This window comes from Sorex araneus, chromosome 5, assembly GCF_027595985.1.
Source record: "Sorex araneus isolate mSorAra2 chromosome 5, mSorAra2.pri, whole genome shotgun sequence".
Taxonomy (NCBI): domain Eukaryota; kingdom Metazoa; phylum Chordata; class Mammalia; order Eulipotyphla; family Soricidae; genus Sorex; species Sorex araneus.
Window position 1 is genome coordinate 109145136 of NC_073306.1, and position 26182 is coordinate 109171317.

The window sequence follows — 26182 nt, forward strand, 5'->3', positions numbered from 1 at the left end:
CAAACTCAGTGACAGTAAGTTTGTGAAGGAATTTATGTAGCCCCCAAATCCCTCTCTAAATATATCAGCAAGGGAAAAATTGTCACTGCAGGCGAAGCCAGTCCTGCAGCATTGCCTTATGTACCTGATGAAGATTGGTGCCAGCCATCACAAGATGTTGATATTATGCTCCCACTGAGAGATGCAGTGTGAAAGCCACATCTGATCTTCTCAGTCTAATGCAAAGAGGCCAGGATCTGCCAGTAAGGTCTAAGGGTCAGAGTTGGTTTTAATTATTTCAGGGGTATGCAAATACTTGGTTCTAAAAGTCAAAACTACGGACTGGGGCTGGGCGGGGGGGGGGGGGGGGGGCAGTACAGCACGTAAAGTGCTTGCTTTGCAAGCGACTGACCAGGGTTTGATCCCTGGAATTCCATACGGTCCTCAAACACCTCCAGGAACACAAAGTAAGCCTTCGGCATGGCCAGGTGTGACTCTCCCTCGTTCTTGAAAAGAATTATACAAATGGGTATAGTCAGCAAGATGACTCCTTCACTGTCATCACATTCCCATTTTTCCTTCCCATCCCCTGAATTCCGTTACTTGCACTTCTGGTTTATCAACTTCCTGTGTTTTTCTGTTCTGGCAGTTCTTGAGGAACCATATATGGTGCTGGGTATCAAACCGGCATTGGCTTGCATTCAGGACATACACCTTAGCCTGTATTTTCTCTGGCCCTATCCTTGTCTTTTTTTTCTATGCAAATGAGCTGATTATATATTCTTATTCTTAACTTTTGGGGGTATATGCAGTGCTTCTGGGGTGTCCAGAAGTGCTGGGGGGCCATGGGGTTCAAGACTACTGCAGAAGAAGCCTTCCATATGCACTCAGCTCCTTGAGCAATCTCCAACTATGTGTGTGTGTATATATACGTATATATGCATATATATATGTGCGCGCGCGCGTGTGTGTGTGTGTGTGTGTGTGTGTGTGTGTGTGTGTGTTTTCCATTTTTGGGTTACATTTGGTGTATTCAGAGCTTACTCCTGGCTCTGCTCAGGTCAACCCACTGTACTATGTCTCCAACCCTACCAGTTACAGTGTGTGTGTGTTGGGGGGGGGGGGCTTTGGGGAACATATATATGAATATGCATAGGTTGGAGGTTTTTTTTTTTTTTTTTGAGTTTATTTCTGAGTAGATTCCTAGGAGAGGAAAGGCTGAATCGAATGGTAAGTGCCTGGGGCCGGAGCAATAGCACAGCGGGTAGGGTGTTTGCCTTGCACGCGGCCGACCCAGGTTCGATTCCCGGCATCCCATATGGTCCCCCAAGCACTGCCAGGAGTAATTCCTGAGTGCAGAGCCAGGAGTAACCCCTGAGCATAGCTGGGTGTGACCCAAAAAGCAAAAAAAAAAAAAAAAAAAAGGTAAGTGCCTAACTTACATCAGCAGATTCCCTACTGGGAGGGTTCTACCATTTGCGTTCCTACTAACAATATCTGAGAGTTCCTGTTCTCCCATAACTTACCAACAGAACCAGATTTCAGGAGAGCTCAGAGGGCTGGAGTGCATGCTCAGACACAGGAGGCTGAGTCCCTGCTGTCTCATGGTCACCATTTTCCGTTTAAATACCATTTAAAGGTATTTTGCTATTTTAGTAACTATTATCTGCCCCACTTAATTCCTTATTTATTAAGTATCTTTAATATAAGTATCATTAAATACTTAATATTTAATATTAAGTATCTAATATCTGTTCAACAAAGTCTGCACAGTGCATATGGGTTGTTTCTTTTCTCTTTAAGTTTTCATTTGTTTGGTTCGGTTTGGTTTTTGGGCCACACCTGGCAATGTTCAGGAATTGCTCCTGACTGCATTCAGAGATCACACCTCGTGGGATTTGGAGTAATAGGGAGTGCCAAAGATCAAACCCACATCTGCTGTGTGCAAGGCAAGTGCCCTACCTCTACACAGCACCCTTTTTTTCTTTCTTTTTTTTTTTTTTTTGAAGTAAATAGATTTTATTCAGAAGTTTCTGAGGGAGGGAGGAAGGGATAAGTGGGAGAGAGAATAGTAAGAATATTCGCGCTCAAGAGAGACCTCGGGCTTCTCCAAGGGTGGAAAGAGCTCTGCACACATCCTAGCACTGGACATGAAAGCATGAAAGTACACATCTCAAGGGGGGAGATGCGGGCGACACATGGGCTCGGCCACATGGCACAAGCAGCACATGGGCTCAGGCAGCATATGCGCGCCCCTTGTTTTCTTTTTTAGTGCTTGTAATCTAAGTCAGCTTCACCTGTGAGGCATGTTATCTCCTACCAAGCTACATTTCCAGCCAACTTTATTTGGGGAGCACTACCTGGCATGCTCAGGGGTTACGCCTGGCTGTACTCAGGAATCACTCCTGGTAGGCTCGGGGGACCATATGGGATGCCAGGGATCGAATCCAGATTGGCAATGTGTAAGGTATGCACACTACCCTCTATACTATCTCTTCAGCCCCCAGACAAATTTCTTGAAGTCCTAGTTTCTCTGATTCTTTTTTCTTTCTCATCTCTTCTTCCTCCCTCCCTCCCCAGCTGGGGAGGAATTTAGTATAGGAATAAGTTCTTTTATTTTTTAAAGCCAGATCATTTGTTCTGTACATTCTGCCACACTGTAATTCTATCCAGATTGGAATTCTGCTGAGTCATCTCCCATCTGTTATTTAACAAGCTACTTTGCCATTGCATTTAAGATGGATAATTAGGCTAGAAGCTAATTAAGGATAATTAGCTGATCTGATTCTATTGTTTTTTTTCTTCTCTTTCAAGCAAACTTAATTGTAGATGGCAGAGTTTATTTCCATAACTGGGCAATGTTCAATTGTATCTGATGTCAGTACCAAGAGAATCCTAAATCCAAAATTTTGTTGGCATTCTAGCAAAATTGTGATAGTGTCCAACTTTTCATTCATTCACTGGAATACTGCTAAACAGAGAAACGAGGTTTCCTGGATTTCTCTAAAGGTGGGAAATGAGTTTTTCATTGTTACTATTGATTTATTATAACTTCATGGATTTTAACATATTTGATGCACTTTAATCCATTGCAGTTTTTTGGTTATGTTTTTGTTTAGCAAGGGCTGCTTAAAGTTTTTCATCAAAGCATGCATGCAGCCCATTGAGCCATCTCACCAGCCCAAGAGCCTCTTTAAATTGGCACCTTTGAGAGCAGAAAGATAGTGCAGTGAGAAAGTTTCTTGCCTTGCAGGAGGCCAATCTAGGTTTGATCCTAAACACCTCCTGTGTTCCTGTAGACCCACCCGGAGTGATCCCTGAGCCCAGAGTCAGGAATAAGCCCTGAGCACCACTGGGTGTGGCCCAAACCTCCCAAGTAAATAACACCTTTGGGGCTGAGGAGAGATAGTTTATCTGGAGTGCTGGGTACATGCTGGAGTGCATGCTTTGTATGTAGTTCTGGGTTCCCTATCATCATCATCATCATCATCATCATCCCGTTGATAGTTGAATTTCTCGAGCAGTCTCAGTAATGTCTCCATTCGTCCTAGCCCTGAGGTTTTAGAAGCCTCTCTTTACTCGTCCTTTCCAATGGTGCCGTGTTGGAGGCTCTTTCAGGGTCAGGGGAATGAAACCCATCATTGTTACTGGTTTTGGCATATGAATATGTCACAGGGAGTTTGCGAGGCTCTCCCATACAGGCAGGAAACTCTTGGTAGTTTGCCAGGTTCTCCCAGAGAGAGAACGAGGCTATAAGATGTCGCGCACTTCCAGGAGCTTGGTTTTATAGTCTGGATGTTGGCCGTTGGTGGGATTAAACGATGCCAGGAGAGGGGGGGCAGTCCCTGGGTGTGACTGCCTAGCTACTAGAAAATGGGGGATATGGGCGGAAGAGGCCCAGTCCTGATCCGAGCAGGCTTGGAGATCTCAGCCCCGGGTCTCACACACCTGGATTCCTCTGTTGGTTCCTTCATGTGTGAGGCTTGTCTGAATGTGTGGAGAGGAGCCTTGAGCATGGTTGTGGCTGGACTCCGGAGGTCTTCGGCCGTGGGGGCTCTGCTTGGGATGGGGAGGGAAACTGAAGCCCACCCCCTCTGAGGGGCCCCGGTGAAGACAGCCAGGTGCAGGGGCAAGAGACTCTCTGCCCTGGGTTCCCTATGGTCCCCTGAATACCAAATCAGTAGTAGCTTCCAAGCATGGCCTGATGTGACCCTCAAGTAATATCACTTAGGTTTAGGAATAGAAACATAAAACTTAGAAAAGTTAACATCAATCAGAGCAGATCAGAGGGCCCTGAGAGAGTACAACAGATCTATCACTTGCATGGGGCTGACCCATTTTGATCTGCAGCATCCCATATTCCCCAAAGTCTCTCAAGGAGTGATTCCTGAGCAGCCAGGTATTAGCCACAAAATGAAAGGAGCAAATCAGATTTAAGACATCCCACCAACCTCCATATATTCCAGCCATTTTGACTTGACAGTTGAAGAAATATTAGGGAAAAAGCCTTGTATGAGGTGGCTTGACACTACTTGAGGACATAACTCTTGTTATTTGGGAAGTAACCACATTCTAAAAATCTGAATGGATTTTGGATGAAATTCTGGATTTTCATTTTCACTGGATTCTGAAAATCAGTGTCTTAGGTCATTGTAATTGACCTACCATGTAAAGGTTTCTGCCTTTCAGCTTATAGAGTAAGCCATGTTTTTGTTTTGGGGCAACACCCAGCGGTGTTCAGGGTTTATACCTGGCTCTGTTCTCAGAGATCACGGTGGCAAGCTTGGGGGACCATATGGGATGCTGGGGTTCAAATGTGTGCGTGCAAGGCAAACACATTACTTGATGGACTAGTTCTCTGGCCCCAAGCCAAGTATATTTAGTATTCCCAATTATTCCCAAATAGTATTCCCAAATATTCTGTTACAGTAAGACTGTATTAGATATTTACTTTAAATTAAAAAAAAAAAAAAAAACTTTGGGCTCCCAAGAGATGTTCGCGAAGGGGCCAACTCCAGCAATATTGCCTGGTCTATTGCTAGCAGCCAGAGGATACAGAGCTGCCGGCCGGGCTGCAGGGGCTTTCACCCGCTCCATTCGGGGTCCAAGTGGGGCTGGGATTCGAACTTGGCATTGGCTCTTGTTTGGCCGAATTGCACTGCCCAAGCCCTAACGACTTCAGCTACTAGCTCACCGGGTGCAAGCCGAGATGAGCTCACCCCCGCCAAGGGCGGGGCCCACCGCACTGACGGCGTCATTTCTACGACAACCGTTGCTATGCTGACCAACACGCCTTCCCATTGGTCCCTGCGGGACGCCGCGGGCCTCCCGGCGGATCTCATTGGTCCCCATTCGGCCGTGCCGTAAGTGAAGTGTCGTAAAGCGGCGGGCGGGCGGGAGTCCCGGGCTGCGGAGGCCGCTATGGCGGGGGTTCCCTGGGCCGAGGTTCGTGAGAAATTCCAGGCGGCGCTGGCCCTGTCCCGGGTGGAGCTGCACAAAAACCCCGAGAAGGAGCCGTACAAGTCCAAGTACAGCGCCCGGGCGCTGCTGGAGGAGGTCAAGGCGCTGCTGGGGCCCGCGCCCGACGATGAGGAGGAGCGGCCCGAGGCCGAGGAGGGCGCCGGCCCCCCCGCGCCGGCGCCGCCGGCCGACGCGGCCGAGGCCGAGGGTCCCGTGGCCCAGGCGGCCGTGAGGCTGGCGGTGATCGAGTTTCACCTGGGCGTGAACCACATCGACACGGAGGAGCTGTCGGCAGGCGAGGAGCACCTGGCGAAGTGCCTGCGTCTGCTGCGCAGGTTCCGGCTGGCGCGGGACTGCGTCTCCCTCTACATCCAGGCGCAGGTGGGAGCCGTCTGCGGCGTGCCTCAGTGCCCTTCTCGGGCCTTTTGTCCGGCCCCGGGTGCTTCCATGACGACGAAGTGCCAAGGCTGGCTTTTTCACGCCCCTGTGGTCCCGTGGTCGGTTGGTTTGTCTGTCTGATGACAAATCTGTTTAATGCAGTCTTACTGTAACAGAATATTTGGGAATACTATTTATTTGGGAATGTTTAGGAATGCCAAATATACTGGGCTCGGGGCCGGAGAACCAGTCCGTGGAGTAACGTGCTTGCCTTGCACGCACACATTCGAACCCCAGCATCCCTCTGCATCTCCCTCTCGCCCCCTCCCTGCCCGCCCTCTGGAGAAGTCTGTCTTCTTGTTTGCTTTGTTTTGGACCACACCCGGCAGTGTTCAGGCATGATTCCTGGCTCTGTGCTCAGGGACCACCGATGGCGGGGCTCAGAGGATCCCCTGGGGTCCTCTGCGGGGGTCCAGCCCGGTTGTGGACCTCCCTGTTCCCTGGTGGGTGAAGTCAGCGCAACTGTTGGCTTCTCTCAGACAGAGCAAGTGAGGGGAAGCGGCCAGGCGAGAACAACAGTGTTTGAAACCAAACTTGGAAGACCTTCTGGCCCCTTTTCGTTGTTCTGTTGAGGCTGTCATCAAGCCCAGCCTGTCCTTCAGGGGAAGAGATTGTGTAAAGGCTAGAATACCTCGAGACAGGATCATGTGGAATTGTTTTAGCAGTTGCCTTCCCTACTACATACAAAGAATAATTAGTTCGTTGTTAATTAGACTCCAATACTCTGCCAAGAGTAGATACTGACTTTAAAACTATGAAACGCAAATTGGAAGATTTATAGTACCATCATTTATTTCTCTTCTCGTCATTTTCCAGAATAACTTGGGTATCTTGTGGTCTGAAAGAGAAGAAATTGAAACTGCACAAGCTTACTTAGAATCATCAGAAGCACTGTATAACCAGTATATGAAAGAGGTATGTTTCATGTCGGCAGTTTTGTTTTGATATAAAACAGTTCAAATTGAGGATAAGAATTTTTTGCTCATAATATTAATGTCATTGTTTTGTATACTTTGGGACTTCTTTGGAGTGCTTAGTATATTAGTCTGGTTGATCATCTATTACCTGAAATTATCTTATAGGTTTTAGGGTTCTTTAGTTTGGATTTGCGTCACACTCTTTAGTGATTGGGGGCTATCTTGACTGTGTTTGGGATTTGAATCAGGATCTGTGCCTTTCGTGACAAGTGCCTTATCTCCTCTCCAGCCCTAGGGTTCTTTTATTGGGCTCACCCAGTGGTGCTCAAGGCTTACTCCTGGCTCTGTGTGCAGGGATCATTCCTGGCGGGGCTCGGGACCATATGGGGTACAAGTACGTACTATACTGTCTCTGCAGTCCCAGTCCCAGAGTTCTTAAAATGAGTCCTTGGGTCGCGTCGAATAGCGACCTTTAAATATAGATGGATAGGAAATATTTTAATGTTACCCTAAAATACTTGTATTTTTATATTTTCACTTACAATATTTTTGGTTTGTTTTTGTTTTGGGGCCACACATGGAGATGCTCAGAGCATACTCCTGACTCTGCCCTCAGGGATCACTTGTGGCAGGCTCAGGGGACCATATAGGGTGGTACGGGATTTTACCCAGTTTGCTGTGTGCTGGGTAGACGCCCTACCAGCAGTACTGTCTCTCCAGCCCCCAAATAATCTAAAATGTTTATATTGATTTTCACTGAGAACTGCAGGGCTTAAAGGAAAGCAAGTGTTTTCCTTTTGAGAGAGGAGGGGCTGGGTTTGGGCCACGTCCAGCATTGCTCAGAGCTTACTCTGGGCTCAGGGACTCCTGACAGTGCTGGGGGACTGTATGTGGCCAACGACTTGAACTAAGTTTTGAGATGCACATCCTTAACCATGGTACTGTCTTTTCTCCTCTTACCCTTTTTTTTTTTTTGCCTCCCAAGCAGTGCTTAAGATGCCCAGAGGCTCCTCTTCGTGGTTGTTAGCCAGTTGGGCCTGTGGTTCAATGCGAAGGCCCGAGGGTATGGTGTTGCTTGGGACCAGTGGTGCACAGGGGCATTCAGGGCCCCCTCCAGGGCCTCTAGGACTGTGTCGGCTTTGCTTCGGGGACCGTATGGTGACTACCTGGGGGTCAAACCAGGATTGATGGCTTGGAAGGCCTGTGCATAAATTCCTGTGTTACCTCTTCAGCCTAGAGTTTGCTTTTTCAGTCAGCTACCAGGTGATGGTGATGATGCTCAGCTAGATAGGATGCGTCAAACGTTTCCTGCCTATAACCCCTATCACCAGAGGAACACGGGGCCAGAAGCACTCAGACTCATTCTGCAGCTGATTTTCAATTCTTTTTTGTTTGTTTTGGGGCCATACCTGCCAGTGCTCAGGGCTAACTCCTGGCTTTGTGTTCAGGGATCACTCCTAGCTGACTGGGGGGACCATATAAGGTGCTGGGAATTGAACCTGCATCAGCCTCATGCAAGGCTGTATTCTCAGTATTTATGACAGTTCCAGTTTCTTAAAGTCAATGATATTGCTTCATACCCATTCAGATCAACTCCAGGAGTATCAGTAATTCTCAATAATTGTTTTGTTTTGTTTGGGGACCATACTCAGCCATGCTCAGGGCTCACCCCCGGCAGGGCTTTGGAGAGTATATGTGGTTCTTGGGATAGAACCGAGTTGGCCCCATGCAAGGCAAGTGCCCTATCTGCTCTACTGTTTCTTTGGCCCCATTAATAAAATATTTTTAATGTTTCATAAATTATGACTTAATGGCAGAAGTTAGAATGTCACTTAAATATTTTATAGATTAAAAAACAAGGCTGGCACGATAGCATAGCGGGTAGGGCGTTTGCCTTGCACGCAGCTGACCTGGGTTCAATTCCCAGCATCCCATATGGTCCCCCAACACCGCCAGGAGTAATTCCTGAGTGCAGAGCCAGGAGTAACATTAATCATCACTGGGTTTGACCCAAAAAGCAAAAATAAATTAATTTTAAAAAAGTGAAGTAGATTAAAAAACAGATCTAAGTAGCGAAGATGTGTAAACAAGTGGCCCAGGATTTAAAATTGGTAGATTTAAAATTGGTAGGAGTTGGGGGCTGGAGCGATAGCACAGCGGGTAGGGCGTTTGCCTTGCACATGGCTGACCCGGGTTCGATCCCCAGCATCCCATATGGTCCCCTGAGCATCGCCAGGAGTAATTCCTGAGTGCAGAGCCAGGAGTAACCCCTGAGCATTGCCAGGTGTGTCCCAAAAAGAAAAAAAAAAATTGGTAGGAGTCAAGGACCCAGACTTTGTCCATTTCTCATATGTCAGATGGGGGAACCTTCCTATTAAGAGAACAAACCTTGTGGGAATCAGATTGTAAAGAAGTTGCTGCAGAGAGACTAAAAATGGGCTCTACAGAAATGAAATGGCTACAGTAACAAAAGGGAATATGCTGTAACTGTTAAAAGGTTAAAATTTTTGGATAATCAACTGCATGGTCAAGTACAGCATTACAGTGCATATGTGCTGCTTGATTAAACTGCAGTAAGAGGCCAGAGTGTTATGTAGTACAGTGGGTAAGGCACTTACCTTATGCACAGCTGACCTGGGTTCGATTCCCAGCACCATTTATGGTCCCACCAGGAGTGATACCTGGTATAGCTGAGCTCTGAGCAACAATTGTGACCCCAAACCCAAACCAAAACAAGACAAAAAAAAAAAAAACCCACCCTGTAATAGCATCTTTCCATGTTCAGTCCTTAACAAAGATGGTGTGGCAATTAAAAACTAACATTTCAGGGGCTGGAGAAATAATACATACAGCAGGCCATTGATTCGCTCTCAGGCGTCCCATATAGTCGCTCTGAGCCCACCAGGAGTGATACCTGAGCTTAGAGACAGGAATAAGCCTTGAGTATTGCCAGGTGTGTCCCAAGATAAATTGTTTTTAACAATTTCATTTTATGTATTTTTGGTTTGGGGGCCACACCAGCAATGCTCAGGGCTTACCCCTGACTCTGCACCCAGGAATTATCTTTGACTGTGCTCAAGGGACCACATGGGATGCTGAGGAACAAACCTGGGTTGGCTGTGTGCACGGCAAATATCCTACCCGCTGCAAGATTGCTCTGGCCCCCACATCTTAGTTTTAGGTAAAAATTTAGTTTTAGATGATAATACTAATAAAAACTAATATTTACTAAAATAGAACTGGAGCGATAGTATAGCGGGTAGGGCGTTTACCTTGCACGTGGCCAACCTGGGTTCGATTCCTCTGTCCCTCTCAGAGAGCCCGGCAAGCTACCGAGAGTATCCCACCTGCACGGCAGAGCCTGGCAAGCTCCCCGTGGTGTATTCAGTATGCCAAAAACAGTAACAAGTCTCACAATGGAGGCGTTCCTGGTGCCTGCTCAAGCAAATTGATGAGCAATAGGGTGACACTGCTATAGTGCATTTACTGAAATATTTACTGCTTAAGCTAGTTGCTTTTTTTTTGCTTTTGCTTTTTGGGTCACACCTGGCTGATGCACAGGGGTCACTCATTGCTCTGCACTCAGGAATTACCCCTGGCGGTGCTCAGGGGACCCTATGGGATGCTGGGAATCGAACCCGGGTCGGCCACGTGCAAGGCAAATGCCCTACCCGCTGTGCTATCACTCCAGCCCCCAGCTAGTTGCTTTTTTAAAAAAAATTTTTAAGTTTTTTTGGCCACACCTGGTGATGCTCAGGGTTATTCCTGGCTTTGCACTCAGGGATCACTTCTAGTGGTGCTGGGGACCATGCAGGATGCTGGTGATCGAACCCAGGTTGGCCATGTGCAAGGCAAGCGCCCTACCCACTGTACTATCTTTGCGCGCCCTGCATTTCATCCTTTTGCTCTTGCTACATTGAGGACTTTGTGAGGTGAGCAGAATTAGGGTTTTGAATTGATAGAATCAAGCTTTAAATGTGGCTTGTCTGACCCCAAAGTCTATTTTCTCTATGCTACTATCTTGCCTTCTCAGGTAATGTAGTTACATAAGAGAAAGGAATTCTTTTCCCCCCCATAAACTTCTAAAATTCTCAGAATTATTTTTTTCCTTATTTTGTAGATGAAGAATCAAAGGTTGACAAATTTAGGAAATTAAGTGACTCATCCAAGGCCACACAGATATTGAAACTGGGATTCTAACTACATACATTGGGCCTGATGGAGGGTCACTCCTGTCTGTGGGGTGCATTGGGGATCAGCAGGACCACCCCAGAGGTGCTTGTGGGATCAGGCAGTGCTGGGGTGACACTGGAGCCTCCCCGTGCAGTGCTTGTGATCTAGCTCAATGTGTCGTCTCTCTAGCCCTTTATTTTTAATACGGGCCTGCCCAGTTTTTTAATGGTTGCCCCCATGCTGGGAACTGCTCCCTGGTAAAAATCCAGTAGCAGTCTGGGTCTGACCCAACCTTCTCTGCAGCCTCCCTTGGTGGGTCAGTCAACACCAAATGTAAGATGCTTCTTTCGAACTGTGTAGTATAGCACACTCCCATGTCTGTGCCAGAATCGTGACAGCAAGGGAACAGTGATAGGCCGTAAACACTGCATAGATGGAGCGCTTGTTTGCTTTGTCAGCTCATTCACTAGGTGACATTACATTGTTTTCACTATGTGCCAGTCACTATGAGAAATGGTAGAAAATCTCAAATAGAAACATTGCTTCCATAACATGCTCCCTTTTGAGGGTTAAGATTGCAGTAAACACATGGAATTATATCCTCAGAGAATTTTAGAATATATATGTAGCCTACGTGTTCATAGGCCCCTAACACTTGTTTTTGGACCACACCTGGCAGTGCTCAGAGCTTACCACAGGCTCTGTGCTCAGGAGGGCTTGTATGACCATATGAAGCGCAGGGGATTGATCAACTGTACTATGTCTGCGGTCTCATGGGTCCTTAACACTTATCCCCTGGGGAATAGGCTACAAATAGAAGAATTAAAAGTCATGGGTGCTGGAGAGATAGTGTAGCAGGTAGGGCACTTGCCTTGCATGGAGCCTATCTGGGTTCAATCTGTAGCACCTCTTACGCCCCCCTTAGCCTGCCAGGAGTAATCTCTGAGCACAGACTCAGGCGTCAGCCCCAAGCACCACTGGTTGTGGCCAAAAAACAGGTAAGTCATGGCTCTTTTCCCCATTGAACTGTCATCATATTCCCCTCTTCCCCCTCCCCCGTTGGTGCTGGAGTTGGAGCCTGGGACCTCACACTTGCAGAACTGAACTACATTTCCAACCTCCTAGGAGAGTATTAGTTTGTTTTGTCTATTTTGGGGTTTTTGCAGTGGCTGGGGAGTATCACATCGAGTGATGCTCAGCGGTTATTCCTGGCTCTAGCGGTGTTCGGGGAACCATGTGGAATGCCAGGGATCAAACTTGGGTTGGCTGTGTGCAAGGCAAATGCTCTCCCTCCTATACTATGCTCTGGCACCAGGATTGTTTTGTTTTTGTTTTGGAGTCACATCTGGCATTGCTTAGGGCTTGCTTACTCCTGGCTCTGTGCTCAGAAATCACTCCTGGCAGGCTCAGGTTGTCTGTGTATAAGGCATACCTTGCCCATGGTACTATCACTCTGGCCTCAAAGGGTTTTAGTTTTTCCTCCAAAAGGACACACACAAAACCAAATCGAGGGGCTGGAGTGATAGCACAGCGGGTAGGGCGTTTGCCTTGCACGCGGCCGACCCGGGTTCGATTCCCAGCATCCCATATGGTCCCCTGAGCACTGCCAGGGGTGATTCCTGAGTGCAGAGCCAGGAGTAACCTCTGTGCATTGCCGGGTGTGACCCAAAAAGCAAAAAACAAAATAAAACAAAAAAAACCAAATTAAGTGTTAGTTTCCTTCCGTGTATAAGTACAAACTCTTGTGCATGGAATTGTTCATTTAAATGTGAAAATAACAAAATATTATAGTATTTTATTAAAAACTAGTATTAACATGGAAATATAAACAGAAAACCCTATTTCTATATTTTGGTTTTGGGCTAAGAACCTTAACTGCTGTTCTGTCTCTCACTCATGTTTGTTCTTGCTTTTTTTTGGGGGGGGGTCACACCCGGTAATGCACAGGGGTCACTCCTAGCTCTGCACTCAGGAATTACTCTTGGCGGTGCTCATGGGACCATGTGGGATGCTGGGAATCGAACCTGGGTCGGCCTCGTGCAAAGCAAACGCCCTACCCGCTGTGCTATTGCTGTACCTCGTTTGCTCTTAATTATATGTTTTGTTTTGTTTTACAAAGCTATTCATGATTGGATTTCAGTCATATAGTATTCCAACTCCCATTCCTCCACCAGTGTACATTTCCCAGCACCAGTGTCCCCAGGTTCCCTCCCATCACCCCCCACCCAGGATTAGTTTGATTCTTTTTTTTTTTTTTTTTTTTTTTTTTTTGCTTTTTGGGTCACACCCGGCAATGCACAGGGGTCATTCCTGGCTCATGCACTCAGGAATTTCCCCTGGCGGTGCTCAGGGGACCATACGGGATGCTGGGATTCGAACCCGGGTTGGCCGCGTGCAAGGCAAACGCCCTACCCGCTGTGCTATCACTCCAGCCCCAGGATTAGTTTGATTCTTGAGAGTTACATATGAAGTATAGTGGCTGTAACAGTGAAGTATGTAGATAAGAGAATGCATTGATTCTTAGAAAGACAAACTAGGCAAATTAAGTCCTCAAAACAGTTGAGATCTCTGAAGAATGATTTATCTTCTGTCTTTGCCCTGGGCCTTGCTTCCTGTCTTAGTCATCTTTACTTTCTGAGCAGTCTAAGAGCCAAGTCCTGGGGTCGGTGGTGTTTACCTCCAGAATGTTAGGCTGCGTGTTTTAATATGAATGGACTGCCTGGCTAGTGGGGTTTAGTGGGTTCAGTGTAAATGAGGGTGGGTTTGTAGAGGGGATTATCCTCATGAAAGTAGGATGAGGCAGAGCTTAAGCAGTTGTGATTTTTTTTTCTCTTTTTAGAAGATATTAGATGGGATTATAAATATTGCCAATATTAACTCATTTAATTTCCTCACAAACTCATGAAACAGGTAGTTATTTCCTTATTTTATAGATGAGGAAATAGAAGCACAAGAGATTGAATGTTGGGGCTGGAGCAATGTAGTACAGTGAGTGGGCAAGGCGTTTGCCTTGCACACAGCCAACCACAGTTGATCCCCAGCTCCCCATATGGTCATCCCTGAGCACAGAGCCAGGAGTAACCCCTGAGCAGCACTGGGTTTTGGGGGTTGGGGGAGAGAGGGGGAGAAGAAAAGAGGAGGAGGGGGGAAAGAGGGGGAGGAGATAGAGAGAGAGAGAGAGAGAGAGAGAAGGAGGGGGGAGGGGAGGAGAGGGCCTGCCTTCCTCAAGGCAATGAGCAGGCAGTCTGCTGGGTTTACTTTTCTTATTCTTTTCCAGAAAAAGATAATTAGAATAGTTGATCAAAGTTTCTGGGATGTTTTGGATTGTTCTATTTTGGGGTTGTATCTGCTGGTGCTCACGGCTTCTTCCCCGGCATTGCCAGGGATCAAACCTGGGTCTCACACACATAAAGCATGCACACGAATCCATTGATTATTATTACTATTATTTTTAGTGGTCAGATTAAAACAATATTACTCTAGGGACTTCTTTTTACCCCTTTTTTCCATGTCAATAGAGAATTTTGAAAGCTCTTTTTGTTGTTTTGGGTCACAATGGATGGAGATTAGCAGTCTACCTCCTGGCTGTTGGTGAAGAGCACTTGGGGAATGGTTGCTCTTGGCAGTGCTCAGGGGACCATAAGGTGCTAGAGATCGAAACCAGCACTCTGGCGCAGTGCACTCTCTCTCTAGCCCCTAAAAGAGCTCCTTTTAGGAGAATCAAGAATTAAAATATTTAAAGGTTGTATATCTTTGAAAGTAAATTGGTAGTGGTTTTTTTTTTTTCTTTTTGGGTCCCACCCGGCAATGCACAGGAGTCACTCCTGGCTCTGCACTCAGGAATTACTCCTGGCAGTGCTCGGGGGACCGTATGGGATGCTGGGAATCGAACACGGGTCAGCCGCGTGCAAGGCAAACGCCCTACCCGCTGTGCTATCACTCCAGCCCCTGGTAGATTTTTTTTTTAAGTGCATTTAAATATATTTAGAACATAGAGTTACAATTTAAATTTTTATTAGATGTGATATTGTAAGTAATCTTTTTTTAATCTGACTTTAAATTTCATGATTAAGAAAAAAGTCTGGGGCCAGAGAGATAGTACATTGGGTAGGGAACTTGCCTTGTTTGTTTTCTGGCACCCCAAATGGTCTGCATTCCAGCACCCCGTATGGTTCTGCAAGCCCCGCCAGGAGTGATTGCTGAATGCAGAGCCAGCAATGAACCCTGAGCATCACCAAGTGTGGCCCAAAAAAACAATAAAGAAAGTCTTAGGTATCGTGAAAATGAATTTGAAAGAGATGACGCTTTTAAGTGTTGCTTTCTCCAGATCCTCCAGCGGGTGGCGCTGGTGCTCAGGCTGCATTCTGTTTCTCTCTGTAGATTGGGAGTCCTCCCCTGGATCCTACTGAGCACTTTCTTCCTGAAGAAGAAAAACTTGCTGAACAAGAGAGATCAAAAAGGTGAGTGGGTACAGAAACCAGCCCCAGAGCTGTCTCAGCACAGTGGAGAGAAAAATAGTCGTTCAGAAAAAAAGCAATCTTTGAGTCACTTGGAAGGTTATAGAAAGTGGGTTCTGGGGGCATGGTTCAGGGGCAGTGCATGCCTTGAATATGTGAGGCCTTGGGGTTGGTCCCCAGCCTGACCCGGACGAAGGTAGAAGGTGCATTTACAGGTTGACCTCCATTTGACCTGCACCTGCCAGGTAACCCTGTTCAAATCTGAGGCTCCGTTGTCACTTAACTGTCACATAGATACAGCAGTCATTTAGCTCAGAGCATTGGTAGGAGGATCAGAGTAAGTATAAATGCTCCTTATAAGTAATGAACCATTAAGTCAATACTAATTTTTTCTTTATAGATTTGAGAAGGTTTATACACATAATTTATATTACCTGGCTCAAGTCTATCAGCACATGGAAATGTTCGAGAAGGCGGCTCACTATTGCCACAGCACCCTGAAGCGCCAGCTTGAGCACAATGCCTACCACCCGATGGAGTGGGCTATTAATGCTGCCACCTTATCACAGTTTTATATCAATAAGGTAAGCTGCTCTGGGCACTTATCAAATAGTTATTGGTAGTGTGAATAATAAAAAAAAAGAAAAGCAACAGTAGTATCTTGAAAATTCATCTTTTAAAAGCAAATCTTTTGTATTTTATAAGCTGAACAGAAAAATGCAACCCAGTTTGCCAGTGTACTCAGTTTTGAACCTTTTTTGGACCACAACTGGCAAGTTCCAGGGCTTACTCCTGGCTGTGTGTTCAGGGTGTGCCAGGGATTGAACCTGGGTCTGCCACATGGGGCAAGTACCCTATCTGCTATACTATCATTTGTCCATTTGTACCTTTTTATTGCATTGAATTTTTTTGAATCTTAAAATAGTTTTATCTTTTGTTACATGTTGCTAGCCCCCTAAAATTATGTAACCTTTGTCCAGTTCTTTAAAGTAGTCGTGCCAGCTCATTTATTTCATTTTAGGGGGATTATATTTAAAAGTACAGATTTTCTCTTGTAGATAAGGCTTTATCTGGATGCAGTGGTAATCTGGTAATAAGAGAATTTGTCTGAGGAAGTCGACTGTTAAATGTGTGCTTTGATAACAGCATGTGATGCATTCAGTTTTTTTTTTTTCCCAGAATTAACCCACATATAATGTTCCTATGTTAGAAATATCTCTGAGGGACTGAAGAAATAGTACAGTGATTAGGGCCATGGTCTTGTCTGAGTCCAACCTAAGTTCAGTCCATGAAAGTTAATGCTTGTTCCACATAAGCAATGTTCTGTTGCTTTGGGCCACATTCCCAGTGGTGTCAGGCAACCGTGCAGGGCTGAGGCTTGAAGCCTGCCCTTTTGCGGGCAAAGCATGTGATCCCTCTGCCTGCTGAGCTCTCACCATCCCCAATAACTTAAATTTTTTTTTTTTTTAAATTTTATTGAATCACCATGTGGAGGGTTACATAGTTCTCAGGATTATGTCAGTTATACAATACTCAAACACCCTTTCCTTCACCAGTGCCCATCTTCCATCACCAACCCCCCCAGTATACCTGCCACCCCCTCCCACCTCCCCAGTCCCCACCCTTGTAAGTGATAAGTTTCACTTCGTTTACGCCTTATCTCGATTACATTCCATGTTTCAACGCACAACTCACTACCGTTGTTGGGGTTTCCCCCAAAAAAGAAAAAGACAGTCCTATTGCCAAGGAGGCATTTGATAGTTCTCCACTGCTAAGAATATAGAGATATTAAGTCCCGCTGTTTGTTACATAACTTTTCTTTTTCCCCCTTGCCCCGAGCCACCGAGTTCACGCCTGTTTAATAATCGCCATGCTGCCTGACAAGGGAAAAAAAAAAGAAAACCGAAAAGGATGGTTATTTCCCGTCATCAGCAGGCGTGGGGCTCTGGCTTAGTTGATAGACTAGTAGAGTGTCTGCAAGCAGTTTCTGGAACCGAAGGTCTTGCGCTGGTATCAGCTCCGGCTCGAGATTCCACCAGCGTCTCACTGTTCCATGTACATAGTTTTTCCCCTTATATTCCATTCCCACGCCACCAGGTCTGTTTGCTTAATGGACATCACACTATAGTTGACACCACGCCGTGTTTCTTCCCGAGAAAGAAGAAACTTTCTTCTCCGCCAGCGTGGGGATATAGCTTAGTTCAGTCTAGAGAGATGGCTGCCACTTTGATTGGCTTCAATATTTCAGCAACATACTTACTATTCTTGTTAGGATCTCCCACAAAAGTCGGACCCATTAAAATGGAACCATTACATATTGCTGATGCTAAGATGACATTAGGTCATCTGCCGCGGCCGCGCGGTTTTGGGTTTCTATATAAAGTCCAGGGAAAGTACAACCAGAAATAACATCACTATAAACTTTTACCCTTTTGTGGTGCTCATAAGATGGAGAAACCTAGAGAGGGGCTCGGCGTCTCCATTTTGCGCTCAGAAAGCCGAGGCCCCTGCGCTGTGCTCGGGAGGAAGGAGTTGAGAGAGAGAGGTTAAAAGAATTGGGGGATGCCCGGTTCCCACTGTTTCAGCCCGCCGTGGGGTCTCCGATCGCGTGCCGGAATTAGTTCAGTGGGCTGCTTGGAGTCCAAGGGCGCTTCCTTGGGCTCTTCCATCATGCTCGCTCCGCAACAGGGTCCAAAGGGTTAAATTTTTTTTATTATACCTTAGTATCTGTGTGACATCTTATAGCCTACTTCTCCCTCTGAAGAACCTGGCAAGCTACCGAGGATTTCCTGCCCACATGGGAGAGCCTGTGGGCAAACTCCCCATGGTGTATTCATATGCCCAAACCAGTAACAATGCTGGGTCTTAATTCCCTGACCCCTGACCCTCAATCCCCTGACCCTGATCCCAATTCGGCATCATTGGGAAGAATGAGTAAAGAGAGGCTTCTAAAATCTCAAGGCTATATCGAATGGAGACGTTACTGAGACCGCTCAAGAAATTCGACAATCAACAGGATGATGATGATGATGATGATGATGATACCTTAGTATCTAGATTAGTGCTGTCAATATTCATAAAGTTTTAAGCGTCCATTACAATTATTGTAGATATGTAATTTTGAAGTTGCTAAACAAAGAGGCCTCCAAAGGATGAAAAAGTGCCCTAAACAGAGACCCTGGTAGTACTTTTTGATGATGACCATAGCAGAATGGATTCATGAGTTTAACTGAAGGCACTGGAATTTCTCCTGGTTTTGTTTTGGAGCCACATGTACAGGTGCTCAGTGTCTGGGGTTGGGGTCCCAGTAGTGTTCAGGGGGCCACATGGCATTGGGGATTGAGCACTGGGCTCTAGCGTGCACAGCGCCCGCTGCAGCCCCCTGAGCCATCTCCTGATCTATGGCATAGGATTTCTACCAGGGTTCAGACCTTTGATCAAAAGTCCTGAATGCAATGCTCTGTCACCATAGCCTCTTCTTTCCTCCTGCTAATCACTTTCCTGAATGAAGTTCTGGGACATAGGGTACACAGAAGCAGAACAAACAAAATCTTAGTAAGAATACAGCAGCAGATAATCAGAATATTAAGGAACTCTCATACACAGAGAATTACCAGAATTTCACAGACTTCTTAATTGGAAATAAAGTATTTCTATTGATGATACCTTACTGAGGATTAAGATCTTTGAGGAAAGGTGAAAGTGCATTTCAGTATTAAAAACTTCTAAGAGAAAAATGAATAAATAGGCTAATTAAGTGTATACCAATGTTCCAAATAATTTGGATAAACAGGAAACTCAGATTTGTTCATGTGTAATAGTTCAGAAAGATCTGTAACTCTGAAGCTGAGTTTTTCTTTTGGGGCCAGGTGTAGTCATGCCCAGGGGATTGATGGGGTGCTGGGGAGTGACTCCGGGTAGGCCATGAACAAGGCAAGTGCCCTACCCGCTGTACTTCACACTGGCCCTTTGATGTTCTTAGTATTGAACAACTCTCCAAGGTCTCCTTTGTAGGTTTTTCCTCTTTTGTGTGGGAGGGGGAACACTCCTGGTCTTGGGGAACCATATGGGGTTCCAGGGATTAAACCTGGTTTGACTGCATGCAAGGCAAATGCCCTATCTGCTTTACTGTCTGTCCACCCCCTGTTTTTCTTTTTAACCGACTTTATAAACTATCAGTTGCAAGAAATGCCGTCTGATAAGTGCATCCATTCTTGTTTATTTCTTCAGCTGTGCTTTATGGAGGCTAGGCACTGTTTATCAGCTGCTAATGTCATTTTCAGTCAGACTGGAAAGATTCTCACTACAGAAGATGGTAAGTTTGTGTTCATGTTTCACTCCATAGTATTCCAGAAACTATTATGTAATTTTACTTATTTTTTGGTGAGAGTGGGCACATATGGCAGTGCTGTAGGGCTGCTCTGTGTGGTCTGGGGGTCTTGTGGCCCGAGGATTAGTTCAAGGCGGGCTGCATCCATGTGTGCCTTAAAGCCTGCGTTATCTCTCCAGCTGCAGCAATGGGTTCTTGGTGGGCCGGGATGTGGCTCAGGGCAGAGCACGTGTCTGCCATGTGTGAGGTTCTCAGTTGATTCTGCTGAAAAAAGAAAGTGTGGGTTTTCTTGAAACAGGTTTTCTTAAAAGTTCACAGTTTTCTTTATCATTATGAATCAGAAGAATATAGAAGCTATGAAAGCTAAAAGAATGTTGACTATTAAATTAAACAGTTGATTTGGGGGCCACTCCTGTCAGCTGCTAGGGACTATCCAGGGTTGAACCGGGGTTGGCCACATGCAGGGCCTTCACCCATGTGCAAGCTTTCTGATTGGAGTCTATCAGGCCCTTGTCCAGAAACAATCAGGACTAAACAGCAAGTAAAAAAGTGTACAGCAGTGCTTTCATTGAGCACGCACAAATTATAAGTTTGGGTATTTGTTAAAAATAATTTGATAGTGATCTATCAAGAATATTGGGACTGTTCAAAGGGCTCGAGCATGTGCTTTACGTCCCGGAGCCCAGGTCTGAGCCCTGCGCTGTGTGACTGCCTCGAACTGTGTCGGGGACCCCTGAGCACTGCCAGGTGCGGCCTCAAAGCCAGCACGTAGCTTGAAAATGACAAAGCTCTGACCCAGTGTTTTCACTTGTACAAACCTCGACCCAGTGCTCAGGGAGAATCTGTTGCCTTAGTAATCAGGAGAGAAGGATGTGAAAAAAAATGAAAACAGTGCAAATGACAGCTGGTACCATTAATTTAGACAACCATACTTTGTATAATTTTAGCTCCCGAAACGGAAGGTGATGTCCCAGAGCTTTATCATCAGAGAAAAGGGGAAATAGCGAGATGCTGGATCAAATACTGTTTGGCTCTCCTGCAGAACGCCCAGCTTTCCATGCAGGTAATGCTGGGGAAAGTTGCCTTTTCTGCCCTAGATGAGTGGGAGGTAAATAACGGCTTAAGCTGGGAACTGCTCCTTGGGCGCCTGCATGTATGTGGAACACACTCGCTCTTCAGCCAAGGCTTTCAGTCTGCTTGAGACCAAATTCCCTCTTCCGGAAAGATTTGTCTTTGGCTAGACAAAGCTTTCAAGAGGTCAGGTGAGGGAGAAATATTAATTTATTTTTAAATGATAATAGTATTTATGTATTAGTGTGTGAATTAATATGTTACTATTTATAAGAATAAATATGCCTCTATCCCTGCCACTTCAGAGCTGTATGCTCAAGGGGTTTACTTTTTTTTTTTTTTCCTTTTTGGGTCCCACCCGGCAGTGCTCACCTGGGTTACTCCTGGCTCTGCACTCAGGAATTACTCCTGGCAGTCCTCAGGGGACCATATGGGATGCTGGGAATCAAACCCAGGTTGGCTACGTGCAAGGCAAACGCCCTACCCACTGTGCTATGGCTCCAGCCCTTCAAGGGGTTTACTTTTGTTAGTCCATACTGAGACCTAGTTTTCTTTTTTTTTTTCTTTTTGGGTCACATCCGCCGATGCAGGGGTTACTCCTGGCTCATGCACTCAGGAATTACTCCTGGTAGTGCTTGGGGGACCATATGGGATGCTGAGAATCAAACCAGGGTCAGCCGCATGCAAGGCAAATGCCCAACCTGCTGTGCTAACGCTGCAGCCCCATGAGACCTAGTTTTCAACCGGTATGAAAGACAGATCATTTGGATGCAGGGCCAGAGAGATAGTTCAACAGTCTGAGCACATGAGCACTGCCAGGTGAGGTCCCTCCACCCAAAGAAATCATTTAGATATAACTTACTAAATACAGAGTCTTAGGAGAGTTCCCAGAGGAATTATTTTTTTTCATTTGATTGTATTAACATCTAATGGTACTAGAAAATACGATCGATTTTTTTTGTTTTTGTTTTTGTTTTGGGATCACTCCTGATGGGCTCTGGGGATCATACTGTGTTGGCAGCATGAAGTCAAGGATCTTAACCCCTGTACATGTAAATGATTATCAAATACTCTTCTGAATTTTTCTTTAATTTTGCAATTTTTTTTCTTTGAGTTGGGGGAAATACCCAGCAACGCTCAGGGGTTATTCCTAGGAAGTGGAGAGGGTTGTTTCAGGGATGATACTAGATTGTGACTGTCCGACTGATCACAGTATTTCAGGGCCATTACATCCCTTCACAGAGTAACACGAGCATCAGAACCTGGTTGCTGAAGAGGAAGTTCTTGGAGAGCTCAGAGACGCTCTTGCTAGGCTGTAGATCTGGCCTTCATCCTCCCGAGGACAGCTCAGCCACGGGTAGAGGATGTCACCTATTAGCTAGTACGGTCCCCTAAAATAGCATACCAGTCTTTAATTTTCTTTGGCTTTTGGGACATACTCAGTAGGGTTGGAGTTGTTCCAGCATGTGATTTTAGGCCTCCTACATGCAAAGTATGCACTTAACTGGTTGAGCTGTTATGCTGGCTCTCCAGTTAGGGTGGTGTTTTTGTTGTGTGTGTGTGCTTTTTGGGTCATTCCTAGCAATTCTCGGGGGTTACTGCTGTGTTTGCACTGAGAAAACTCCTGGTGGTGCTTGGGGGACCATATGGGATGCCGGGGATTGAACCTACCTGCTGTACTATTGCTCTGGCCCCTAATTTTTTTTAATAATTAAAAATAATTAGCATTCATATGAGAAAAGAGGGAAAAAGCAGTAATTTGAGTTTTACATATAGCCTAGTATATAAAGGTCTTATAATTTCTACATCAATCTTAAAATTGAGGTCCTTTTAGATCAGAGAAATAGCATAGGGGTTTAAGTGCTTCCCTTGTATGCTGCCCACTCAAGTTTGATCCTCAGCTTTGTATATGGTGCCCTGAGCACTGCCAGGTGTGACTCAAACCCCCAACCCCCTACCCCATGCACACAAAAATAAATTAGGGTATTTTACTTTTATTTTTCACCAAGTCTTTGGAATTGGGTGTATAACATACCTCTGTAGCGCTACTTGGCGATATGTAGCCCCTTGGTCACCTTGTACACTGCGCTGATGGACTGTTCTGAACAGTGCCTGCCTGGAGAGACCATGCAGTTAGGAAGGACTTCCCTTATACACAGCTGACCTGGGTTTAGTTCCTTACACTCCCTGAGTACTTCTGGGTATAGACCAAAAATCAGAACTGAGCATCAAGGGACCTTATGTTTATTTTTTTTAACCATCTTTGTAGGTTTTGGTGAGCAGAGGGCCTACTCTGGCAGTGCTGGGTATCAAGCCCAGGGCTTCAGAATATTGAGCATGAGCTGTGATTCTTTGAGCTACTTCCAGCCCTGTGTTTTGTATTTTGTCCTGGGAGGTGGGGGAAGGGAGAATTAGCTAACTGTGGATGTAAATTTGACTTGACTCTATGTCTTAAAGAACCCCAGGGAACCGGAACGGTAATACAAGTGGGTGAAACGCTTGCATTGCACATGGTTGACCAGGGTTCAATCCCTTATGCCCTGTATGGTCTCCTGAGCACTACTAGGTATGGCCCAAAACAGCAATACCTTTTTTTTTTTAAAGAGCTCTAGAACCTCACTGTAATACACTTCATTAAATAGTATACATATCCTACCACCATTAATCTAAATGGCATCTCCATTAAATGTTTTAGGAGGTAGACTATTTTTGTTCACTTGTTAAAATAATGCTACTAAAGATGGGTACATGGGTCAGAAAGATAGTACAGAAGTTAAGGTGCTTGCTTTGCAAGTGTCTGACCTGGGTTCAGTTCTGGCACCACCAGGTATGGCCCAAAAAATACTTGAAATAATATATTGCAGGCATATTATGTTTCTCAGTTCTCAAGTTACTTTCACATACATTTTCTTATCTGAAGGAATCACTATAAATGAGTTTAGTTTCCCAAAGCAAATAAGTTGTATATAAGCGACGTCTTTGAATATCTTTTTCTAAATTAATTTTTTTTTTTTTTGCCTTTTGGGTCACACCCAGCAATGCTCAGGGGTTACTCCTGGCTTTGCACTCAGAAATTACTCCTGGCAGTGCTTGGGGGACCATATGGGATGCCGGGGATCGAACCCGGGTCAGCTGCGTGCAAGGCAAACGCCCTACCCGCTGTGCTATCGCTCCGGCCCCATCTTTTTTTTTTTTTTTTTTACTGGGGGACCGGGGGTCAGAACTGGGGCTCCTGTGTACTCCAACCCTTTGAGCTCTCTTTCGAGGACTTCCCAGATGTTTTGTTTCAATATAATTGAAATAGAATTAGACTTTTTTAGGGGGTAGGGAGGCTTGGGGGGAGTTATACCCAGCGATGCTCAGGATATCCTGGCAGTGCTCAGATCAGAGATTATATGTGATGTTGGGAGTTGGACCCAGGTCAGACACATGCAAGCAGACATACACCCTCCCCCTCAAAGCCCCCGTTGTACTACCTCTGGAGCTCTCGAGGTCCTCTAATTAGACACCATTTAAACTTCTCAGTTCATACTGCCATGGCCAGAAATGGTGACCTGCTAAACCAGACTGGGAAGGAAGAAACTTTATTCTTAGTCTTCGATATTGTTTGACAAGATCACAGTCCTATTTGACCATGTTTCGGGCTTTGTTTTCTTTTTTTTTCCCCTTTCAGGACAACATAGGAGAGCTTGATCTTGACAAGCAATATGAGCTTAGAACTTTAAGGAAAAAAGAACTAGATGAGGAAGAAAATGTTAGGAAAAAAGCCGTGCAGTTCGGAAGCGGTGAACTCTGTGACGCCATCTCTGCCATAGAGGAGAAAGTGGGCTACCTGAGGCCCTTAGATTTTGAAGAAGCCAGAGAACTTTTCTTACTGGGTCAGCACTATGTCTCTGAGGCCAAAGAGTTCTTTCAGATTGACGGTTATGTTACTGACCATATCGAGGTTGTTCAGGATCACAGTTCTCTGTTTAAGGTGCTCGCGTTCTTTGAAACTGACCTGGAGAGACGGTGCAAAATGCATAAACGACGAATAGCCATGCTGGAGCCTCTAATCGTAGACCTGAATCCTCAGTATTACCTGCTGGTCAACAGACAGATTCAGTTTGAGATTGCACATGCTTACTATGACATGATGGACTTGAAGGTGGCCATTGCTGACAAGCTGAGGGATCCCGACTCACACATCGTGAAGAAAATCAATAGCCTCAATAAGTCAGCACTGAAGTACTACCAGCTGTTCTTAGACTCCCTGAGAGACCCCAACAAAGTGTTTCCTGAGCACATAGGGGAAGATGTCCTTCGCCCTGCCATGTTAGCTAAGTTTCGAGTTGCTCGTCTCTATGGCAAAATCATCACCCCAGACCCCAAGAGAGAGTTAGAGAACTTGGCCACATCATTAGAACATTACAGATTCATCGTTGATTACTGTGAAAGGCACCCCGAGGCGGCCCAGGAGATCGAAGTGGAACTCGAACTGAGTAAAGAAATGGTGAGTCTTCTCCCCACAAAGATGGAGCGATTCAGAACCAAGATGGCTCTGGCTTGACCCTGCTTTCTAATGGGGGAGAAAGTGCAACAGAAAGCGATGTTTGCTGTCGTCAGAGGGGCCACTTCCATTGTGATGTTTATCCTTAGAGCCAGACAAGTGGTCTGAACCCAGCTCCCTCAGACTAGTTAGTCTTTGCTAGGACCTTAACCAACTTAACGATAACTGATAAATCTGATTATGTAAATGGCCTTGTTAAAATAACGTGATTCGTACTTTAAATTGCTCTTTCCTACTTAAATAGAAACCTTTCCTGCTCAGGTTCCCAAGGCAGGTTCTTAGTTGACTCAAACTTGATGATTAAACAGAACAAAAATACTGGGTTATTTACCTGGTAGAGAAGCCTGTTACTATATTAGAATTAAAAATGTAACTTACTATAATTATTCTTCCCTAAATTCTTTCCTAAATTCCCAGAGAACTCTTTCCTTTTGAAGATATTTAAAAAAAACTAAGTTATATTGTTGTAAAGTGGTTTGTCTTAATTATGAGGCCTTGCTGAAATATAATAAACTGACTTCTTTCACTAATAAAAGGCTGTTTCTTTTGTTTTCCTGGGAGAACTGGTTTGATGCTTCACATGTGGAGGCCTGTGTTCAGTCCCAGCATCATGCAGTCCCTGAGCACCATCCAGAACAACTCCTTAAGAGAGCTGGGGTACCTCTGAGCACCACCAAGTGTGTCCCCCAAACAAAAGATCATCAGTTTTATATTTGATACTTCATTGTATTTTCTTAACTTGAAACCAGAGAATGCCCTTTTTTGAAATTATTTGACCGCAGCTGGTGGTGCTCAGGACCATATGAAG

General features: G+C 45.5%; 1 protein-coding gene across 1 annotated transcript; it reads left to right on the forward strand.

The window, feature by feature from the left end:
• The first annotated feature begins 5378 nt into the window (after window positions 1-5378).
• Window positions 5379-25909, forward strand: KIFBP (kinesin family binding protein). Its single transcript, XM_004617112.2, has 7 exons — window positions 5379-5820; window positions 6694-6792; window positions 15348-15427; window positions 15825-16008; window positions 19655-19739; window positions 20702-20817; window positions 24499-25909. The coding sequence occupies exons 1-7, from the start codon at window positions 5401-5403 to the stop codon at window positions 25372-25374; spliced, it is 1860 nt and encodes a 619-aa protein (XP_004617169.1). The 5' UTR covers window positions 5379-5400; the 3' UTR covers window positions 25375-25909.
• Window positions 25910-26182: the final 273 nt, after the last annotated feature.